Source organism: Nicotiana attenuata, chromosome 2 (assembly GCF_001879085.1).
Source record: "Nicotiana attenuata strain UT chromosome 2, NIATTr2, whole genome shotgun sequence".
Lineage (NCBI taxonomy): Eukaryota > Viridiplantae > Streptophyta > Magnoliopsida > Solanales > Solanaceae > Nicotiana > Nicotiana attenuata.
Genome location: NC_031990.1, coordinates 36,597,613 through 36,606,765, shown reverse-complemented (window position 1 = coordinate 36,606,765; position 9,153 = coordinate 36,597,613). Strand labels below are relative to the sequence as shown.

General features: G+C 35.8%; 1 protein-coding gene across 2 annotated transcripts in view; it reads right to left on the bottom strand.

Moving 5' to 3' along the window:
• LOC109207362 (protein GDAP2 homolog) overlaps positions 2,918 to 9,153 on the bottom strand; it is a 7,788-nt gene continuing 1,552 nt past the window's right edge. The window contains exons 3-15 of one of the 2 annotated variants that reach the window (XM_019370264.1): positions 8,747 to 8,824; positions 8,443 to 8,498; positions 7,326 to 7,445; positions 7,092 to 7,162; positions 6,769 to 6,862; positions 6,442 to 6,648; positions 5,164 to 5,415; positions 4,811 to 4,919; positions 4,608 to 4,675; positions 3,951 to 4,020; positions 3,775 to 3,849; positions 3,571 to 3,662; positions 2,918 to 3,354 (exon numbers count right to left, since the gene is read on the bottom strand). In XM_019370264.1, the coding sequence (XP_019225809.1) occupies positions 3,279 to 3,354; positions 3,571 to 3,662; positions 3,775 to 3,849; positions 3,951 to 4,020; positions 4,608 to 4,675; positions 4,811 to 4,919; positions 5,164 to 5,415; positions 6,442 to 6,648; positions 6,769 to 6,862; positions 7,092 to 7,162; positions 7,326 to 7,445; positions 8,443 to 8,498; positions 8,747 to 8,824 (1,368 nt within the window). In that variant the 3' untranslated portion in view covers positions 2,918 to 3,278. The remainder of the gene's footprint in view (positions 3,355 to 3,570; positions 3,663 to 3,774; positions 3,850 to 3,950; positions 4,021 to 4,607; positions 4,676 to 4,810; positions 4,920 to 5,163; positions 5,416 to 6,441; positions 6,649 to 6,768; positions 6,863 to 7,091; positions 7,163 to 7,325; positions 7,446 to 8,442; positions 8,499 to 8,746; positions 8,825 to 9,153) is intronic. The other variant, XM_019370272.1, reaches the window with a different exon arrangement.

Here is a 9,153-nt window from a genome sequence, read left to right as displayed (position 1 = left end):
ACGAACTTCTAGGTCCCAAAAAGGAAGTCTCACATTCAGGGTGACTCGAGGGGGAGGCTAGTAAAGCTTTTGCTTTAGGCCTCCTAAATGTTGGGGCCCCAAAATATTTTTAGTTGTGGATTTACTATCTCATTGTCGTTTAAACGACAATATTGAAGTTTTTAGAAAAAAAACAAAAATACTAAATCCTTACAAAGAAAGACTATCTATTTTTTAACAATAGAAATAGTTAGAACTTTGAATTAAGATACTCAAATTTTCATATTGATAAATAACATTATATTACAATAAGATCCAACGTAACCAATTGTAAATACGTGGCTAACATCTTATTAACTTAAATTTTCTTACCAATATGAATATCAAAATTATGTTTTATAAGATGACTACACTATAGACAAAAAGAAAGAAAGAAAAAGATGAACCAATGTAATATTATATACTATATTTTACAAGATAACTTACTATAGACCAAAAAAAAAAAAACCAAGGCCCTTAATTAAAGTTTGATTTTAGGCCACGAGTTTTATTGAAACGTCTTTGCTCACAGTCGGACAAGGAATTGTTTCCTCTCACAACCCCTGAGTCTAGTATTTACAAAATTTGAGAGGAAATGTACTTACCATTTCATATTTATGAAATCTGCATTTTCATGTGCTCACATAGGGTGAGAAAATAGCATGTATACAAACGGACACATGTGCATCACGATAGCTTGAAGTATAATTTTTCTTCTATCTATAAAACTTTCTCACAACTACGAAAAATTCAGAGTATTCATGTTTATCACCAAAAATCTGTTTAGTAGAGTGAAGCAATTGATCACGCTGAGACCGATACGCATTGCTCTCGGTGTCACTTTCATCAGTGTCTAATTCTCTTTCTATTGGCGGATAGGATCCTATAGTTGACATTCTCATAACATCATTTTTTGCTCTTGTGTGTTCTCGGGCGTTTGCCCTTCTGCTCACATCCATCGATTCTGCATATTCCCATCTCTACTGAATTCGTCTACCTCGACTGGAAAATCCCCTCCTTCCCTCACAACCGCTCTTAGAGCCAGAGCAACAACTGCCACAACTTTTATTGTTTCTGCATTATCACCTCCTTTACTTAGAACTTGATTTGCAGCACTTATAGCAGCTACTAGTTCCTTCATGTCATCATCACTATCGGCAGCTCTCCTTTCTAATATGGCTGCTGCTCGTTCTTTGTGAAGCTTCTGCATCTTATCCTCAAGTTCCTCATTGCAAGGCGCTTTATGCTGTACGGAATAAAGTCACTGAACAATTAGCACATACAAGCAAGGCACCCCGCTTTAGATGATTTTGAATTGCAAACAATTTGGAAAACCGAAGAACAACGAGCAATTATGACATGTTTCATTCAAGGTTCAAACGAAACCGATTTAGTTGTTTATATATGCCCTTCACGTAGATTTTTTGTTATCTACCTAAAGGAAAATATCCCCTGCCGCTATGTTATTAGTTTCTTTCTTTTTAAACTAAGTAAAAGTCTTAACTATTTAATGAAGTTCAACAATAAGAAAATGCTGGGTGGAGAGGCTACAACAAAAATACTGATTTATTACAAATTAGTTGGGGACTAGCAAAAGTCCTTATTGGGGTAAAAATTAAAATTAGCTTTTATGGGAACATATGCCACAGAGACCTTAATCAAGGGTAAATTACAGCTCTTATTGACTGCAGGCAGAACTTGATTGAGTTCAAATTCAAAATTTTATCTACTTCAATTCAGTTAACAAGTTAACTGAATTGAAGTTTTCCGGCATGGACAGTTAAAATTTTATATAGCCAATCCCAACTTTCTTGGAATTGAAGCGTAGCTTTTATTGTATTGAAGTTACCAAGTTTGAAACTTAAGGAGCAACTTAGGATGGTCTTTCACTCTTTTGGCTCTCAAGACTTTGTGGAGATAGGACTTTCTAGGGGAAGGTTGGATATACATGAATCTGAAGATAATCCCAGTATTGCACGTTGGCATTTAGGATTTGGGTTGAGAATAGTTGGCTTGTGAACCTGTAAGCCTTTAAACTTGAGGATGAATCTCTCTTGAAGGTGCTATCACTGTATTCTTCTACACTATTTTGCTGATTGAGAAATTAGCTATGGAAATTTTGGACACAAGTGTTGAATACTATGCTTGGCAGAAATTTCTGGCAATTCGAATGTACATCGATCTCCATTGTGTGACCAACATTATACCCCAGACGCAATTGTTCATAGTTGATTTTTCTCAGACCCTCATGTGGAATAACACAAAAGAGGGAATTTCTAATTTGGATGATGTTAAAGTAGCAGATTTCTTTACTCCACTTAGACATTGCTCATTGGAGTAAATTCATTGACATTGAGCAAGTTTTCTGGAACAAAGTTGCTAATACTAGTGCATCTCTGGTAGCAACCAGTTAGAAGACACGCTACTGGTGCGTCACTGCGGCTACGTTCTTTTGAGTAATATATCTGGAGATACATTATCAACGGTATCAACACCGGAAAGGACCAGTAATCGAAAGATTAGATTTCTGATCTTTCTTGAATCAATTTGAGATGGTCTAAAGTTTAATACTACCCTTAAGATCACTGTTTTAACTTTGAATTAGGCAACTAAAAGGCAAGTTGGAGTACACGAAGGTGCATTACTTAATATTTTGATAATTCTCCATACCAAGAAAACTAAGTAATTTTGGTACATCCAAAGAACATAGTTTCAGGCTGTCTATATATATAGTTTCCGGTATGTATTTGGACATCAATTCGAAGGAAAAAACATTTGACTCTTGTTTTGATCCAACAAAAGACCCTCCTCTAGTTTCCCTTGCGCTATTCACGTACGCACCTCACCATAAACAGTATAATAAAAATAAAACAAAAAAGTATGTGTAAATAACCGAAAATAAAATAAAAAGCTGGTTTAGTCTTGAACAAATATTCGGAATGTCAAGTCCTCTTTAAGGACTCACAAATGACATCTCATAGAAAGGAAATTGTCACAGAAATAGAGAAATTTATTTCCATTTGCATGCACAAGACACATCTGATTGCATAAATAAATCAAATTACAGACATAAATGACCTAAATAACTGCTAATAGTGCACAAGACCAATTATACCTCTACACTGCACAAAAAAAAAAAAAAAAAAAAAAAAAAAGAAGAAAAGACAGAAGCAAATAAAGTGAAATTTTTCCACAAGCTTGCTACAGCGTCTATAATAAATGAAGTTTGAGTTGAAGCTCAGTTGACACTTGACACAGCACTATGGTCTCTGATAAACATACTTAGTTCTTGGATCCACAATTAGACCCTTCCCTCCATTTACTTCCAAATCATGCCTGCGACATGAACACGATAATTAGTTCAACTTAATCTACTCACTTCTTTTACACATGAAGAAATGCTGAAGAGAACTGAATAAGGTTCAGCCTCACAAGGAGACTGGTACCTTCTGGATGGAGCAACTACTGAGGTGTAATCCCTTTTTTTTTTCCAGATTTGGAACTCATAATTATAATCACAAAAATGAATCGTTAGCAGAATGTTGACTTAACTGGAATACAAAATCTGGGATGGTTAGCTGTTCACGAGGAACATAGCGGAATAGTTGCAGAAGACGATCTACATACACTACTTTTTTCCATACCTGACATCGGTGCAAAAGGTAAAGAGCATTCAGAAATAAGTAAGTTGACTTTATAAAACAGTAATGATATTAGAGAAAAGAAAAGGAGGAAGGTCATAGGACCGTTAAGTACCACATTATCCACAAAGAGCTGTAGTGCAGCTATTGCACTCTTCAGTCCAAAAGTAGGGTGAAGAACATATATCGCCTGCCCATAGAAAAAGGAGATTTAGACTACAGCAAGTCAAGTACTTGTATCATGGCAAGTGAACTCCAACACCGGGGAACAAGGGGGAAGGCATAGCATACATGAAGGTTGCGCTGGTGCTTGCGACCGAGTATTTGTTGTATTCTCTTCATCAATCCTAGATCTGGTTGTCTGTTTTGGTACAATAAAATAATGTTTAGAAACATTACAAGACAATGGAATTGAGAAAGTTACCCCCCCCCCAAAAAAAAAAAAAGGTGATAAACAAGAATTATAAAAAATGTGCACGCTGTGTGATGTGAAAGGGAAAAAACACATTTTCCATGTTCCCCGCGTTAAAGGCAACTAACTTCACAAAGCAAATGGGAGCACAAGTTTGTAAAGGAACTCTAGAAAGGATTCCTTTGATAGATTAACTATCTCAAAAGCATAGGGATTAGAAATGACGTATTGTATAGAAAGTTTTGATACTTAACAGCAGACCATATGGTCATGAAAGGATCCCAAAAACCAGAATGAAAAAGGAGATTTTTTTATAGCAATGATATACCACTTTGCTCTGAAATTAATAGAAGATGGTAGAAAAAGAGCAGATATTATATAATACTACCCATTAAATGAAAGAAAAATACACATTAGAAGTTTAACTTTTATTGACAAGTCAATAAAGAGAAGCAACTTCACCAAAGGCACACAAAGAGGTCTATTCATCGTATCGAGTAAGGAGACAAGGCCAGTGTGAGAAGGATGATACTCACATCTGTAAGGTTGCAGCAGAATGGAAGTACACAATAGAGTAAGGCTTCTGTATTAATGGCTCGAACTCCTGAAAATTGACATATAATAATTACTGAACCACTCAATGGATATAGATAATAGATCCTATCCAACCTATTTTAAAGGGGAAAAAACCCATAGTCATCAAAACAAAATCTAACTTAAGCAAGTAATTATCACATACCTTTACAACATGGAGAATAAATCTCTCAAGATCAAGACATCTTAGCAGGAAATGTGCCCCCACAACAACCATTACTGGACGACCTTCACTGTCAACCCCTCCTCGGTAGCTGAAACAAAGTCAAAGGGCAACATGGAAGTTGAAGAATATAACACAAGTTCTAATGGACTTGCTTCTAAATATGTCAACGAGACTTTGCTAGTTGTATGGTAAGATGACAAATCAATCAAACCACTTGACGCTCAAACAAGTTGATATTTGGACAACTGGACACAGATCTTTCATGTATTTTAGGAACCATGGACAAAAAGAGAATGTCCTAGGAGACATATATATACAGCAAAACCGCTTACACAATTTTCATTTCTGCAATTTCTGAAAGGTTCAGAGTATTTGCTTTTGCAAGATATCTAGAATGAAGCGAGTATTCTTCTGCGGGTGACAAAGGCGGTCCCGCAACATCACCATATCCAAGCATTTTAAAGAAGTTCCAACTAGTTTGTGCCTGGGCAGTTTTTTCCCATTGTTCTCTCCGTCGCTGATCAGGGTCCTTGATCAAGGACATAAAAGCAGGATCCAGAAAAGCATCCAAATAGGATGAGCTCCTACTTAAAAAATCATTTCAGTAAAAGCGATGATAAAAAAAGGCATATTCTTAACAAATAAGAGTTGAATGGTGAAAGTAGATGGCAAAATCCATCAGGAATGAACATATTCATCAAAGTAATATTCCACTGTGAAAGTAACAAGACGTTTCTTGTCTTAACTCTTAATGACATTTACTTTATTATTTACCACCAAACTTCAGTTCGATTTCAGTTTTGTAACACTTAGATAAAACACCAAATACTGGGCACAAGTTGATCTCTAATTACAAGGATAGTAGCTTCAAAGTGCTTCACTTCATTTCTTTTTTCCCCAAGCTGACACAATGAATGTTATGTTATGTGCTTAACAATGATAGGGTATTATTATCTTGATGACAACGTGCTCCAAGATTGTTATAGAAGAATGTATGGAAGTTGTTATTTGTTTAGGGGTAAGCTTCTATATTCTGTCCCAGAACTAGGAGAAAGAACCTTCTATGTCCAAAGCAGTTACAAGTTGGAATTCATGCTACTATCCAGTAAAACATTTGTGGAAAAGTTGATCCAATTAGTACATAACAGGACAGAATTCAACCGAAAATTGGTCCGGGGCTGGCTGCAGAGGACCCTTTTAAACTTTACCATGTAGTCTCTAACTATAGCCATCAATATTATGTCATTTGTTTTCATTTTTTACTACCGCGAAGTTTAGTTCAAGGTTTGACGTCTATCTCAAAGAGTATAACTGCTACTTATTTTGTTTAAAATGTGACACCTAAAGCTGATAAAGACCAAAAATTGTACAAAGCCTGGAACCACTACGTGCTATTATTTGTCAAGTAAAGGAGGGTTTTTTTCGTATTCAGTAAACAAGGTCTTTCTCCGTCAATGTCATCCTAGCACCAAAGAGAGAAAAAACCAAAAATGGGAAGGTGCTTGTAATGAAGTCAGTTTTGGAACTTTGACCAACTTCAAGACTTCCTTATATCACCCACGTGACTGTTATATGTATAATATAAAGCGGATGCAGAATTCATCACTAACCTGGTCAAACCAACATTACTGACGGAAAGATCAACAGAGGCCTGTGGAACCCTTGGACTGGATTTTTTTGCATTCGGTAACGGTTTTATTCTAATTTTACGTTCATCTATAGTTGTCTCCCCATTCTCATCCCCAACATCTGCAGGAAGTTTTAACAGGGCAACTTCCTCTTCATGCTTATCCCGAGGAAAGTAGAGCGGAAGCAATCTGCAGAATAAAGTTGCATATAGCGCTCAAGAGGTGGATGGTTGGACTTCCCAAATAAATAGAAACTGACAGAACTCTTTCCCTCCATATTCTACTAGAAAATCGATGTCATAAGAATACCTTTTATAAATCTCTGTATCCGATGATGTAGTTGTACAGAAAACAACTGCCTCTATTTTATCTTTCTGTTTCTCAATGAACCGCCGTACAGTTCCTAATCAAAGTGAATGAGAGATGTCATTATAGAAGCGGTACAGCAAAAGATTGGCAGCACAAAAACTGGAATAGATTTTTAAAACATAAAAACATATTTTTAATGGAGATACCATAGCATTCAAGTCCACAGAAAGACAGGGTTATCTATATCTGCAACTTGAATATCAATTAAGGAACATAAGGGCTTGATAGAGAAGTTATGAAAATAGAAAACAGAGATATCTCACTTATTGCCACATGAGCAGCTGGTTCTCGTGGGTAATTTTTCGCTTCTGTGTATATACAGCCCATAGCAATGCTGCATCCACATGGTACAACATGGTTAGGTGCAACTTCCGAATTGTGAAACCTTAAAATCAAGATCAGTCTTTCTATAAATTTTGCTGCTTTTTTAGTTTTCTTTAATAATCAATATCAGTGGACCAAAATGTAACAGACTACATTTATGACAATGAGACAACCTCTTGAGCCCATTTTCTATTAGAAGCTCAAGACAAGAGCGATAGCAATGGCTTAGAGCATTCTCTGCAGCAGTATGATATTTTACAGCATATTTGGGACCAACAGTGTGTATGACCCTCCTGCACAATGCAAGAAACAAGATCAGCATAAGGTCAACAGTTATATAATGCTGCATGTCTTCCACTAATGCTAGTGTTGTGATAAATGATCATGTAAAACAAAGTTCAAAGGAAGTAGAACACATTATTTCTTGCTTTTAACTTTAACAGACCAGAATCTACTAGTAGCTTAAATGGTGATACAGAAACGTAGCTCCCTCACCTTTACAACCATGATGCAAATCTCAGAAATTACAATGGAAATTTAAACATTAAGTGAAGTCACACTTTCCTTTCTTTTTTTTGTGTTGGGGTAAGTATGAATCACCATTTTCTTATCAGCAAAGACATTAAGGTGCCAGAATGCTTCGACTGTTATAAATTGCTCAGGTGTGAAGAAATATAGCAAGATATAGTGGCATGACTATTGAAATAGGTAGTAACTCCTCATTAAAGATTTCAATGAATCGATAAGCACTTTGAAAGTACACCTGAAATAAGATTGATTTTTATTTAACTTCTGACATATTGGATTCTTATTACAGAAACTCAAACAAAGTGTAAGCTGTTTGTGCATACTGAAATTCCTTATGAATATGTCAAATATTTGCAACTTAGCTGGCATGCAGAATTTTCCAAACCAACCCACATAATATTGATTAAGAGGTATATTTCTCAGAGTACACGCTCCTTTTAAGAAACACTCTTGGTTTGGTTTCACAGTGTTCTCCCTTTGTTCTCTCTTTCTTTTAGTATATAATTATGTCTATACAGAAAAAACTGGACATACAAGAAAACGGCTAATTTCCTTACTTGAAAATTAAAGAGAATAATCTGGCACATCAACAAAGAGAAAAATAAAGTTATTGACCCGAAAGAAAAGGATAATGCTTAGGACGGGTACTTGTTACAAGTGAGACATTGTTATATGTTTCTTCACATTTAGTGCATGCAGAACAATGGGGATAATGGAAAAAGCATGTCGCACAAGGCTGACAAAATGACCCCGTACACTCACCTAGCAGGAAGATCATAAGCATTTGTAACTTTTGCCATTCCAGTTCGGCAGCCTCCCTATGAAGGAAAAGTAAACCATATTTTAGTCTTTCCAGCATCATCAGTTGAATTGAACAGTAGAAAATTTAGAAAGGTGGAAGATAACTTCCTTAAGCTAGAAGAAGGAATGTCCGAATGTACAAAGTGGAACTTCAACAGTTTGCCACAAGTCATGTCATACTCCAACTTCTATTTGCAAACCAGCTCAGAAAATATGCAATCAAAATTAAATTACCAATTACATATTCATGCATTAGAGAACCTACCAGTGTGGCACATTCTTCTGCAAGACCAGGTCCAGCTGCAGCATGCAATCCAGGGCTGCTGTGTGCTTCATCTAAGTTCTTTTGACCACAAAATAGAGGTGTAAATCTCGAATTGAAGCATCTATAAAGATAGAACATACACCACATAATAGACAATACATACATATAAGTATAAAAACTGGTGAACCATATCTTAAATAGACATGATGTTTGTACAACTGAATCACATTGTGTAGCCATATAATTTACAGGGAAGTGTCCAAGTAAGAGATGTATGGGAACGAAAAAAAATGTTCAGTTTCTAGGAAGTTCCAAATTTGCAAACCTGGAAAGATGCAAAAAGAATATAATTCCTCATTTCTTTGCTAACGAAATAAAGACATTCTCAATTATCAGCTTTGATGCTA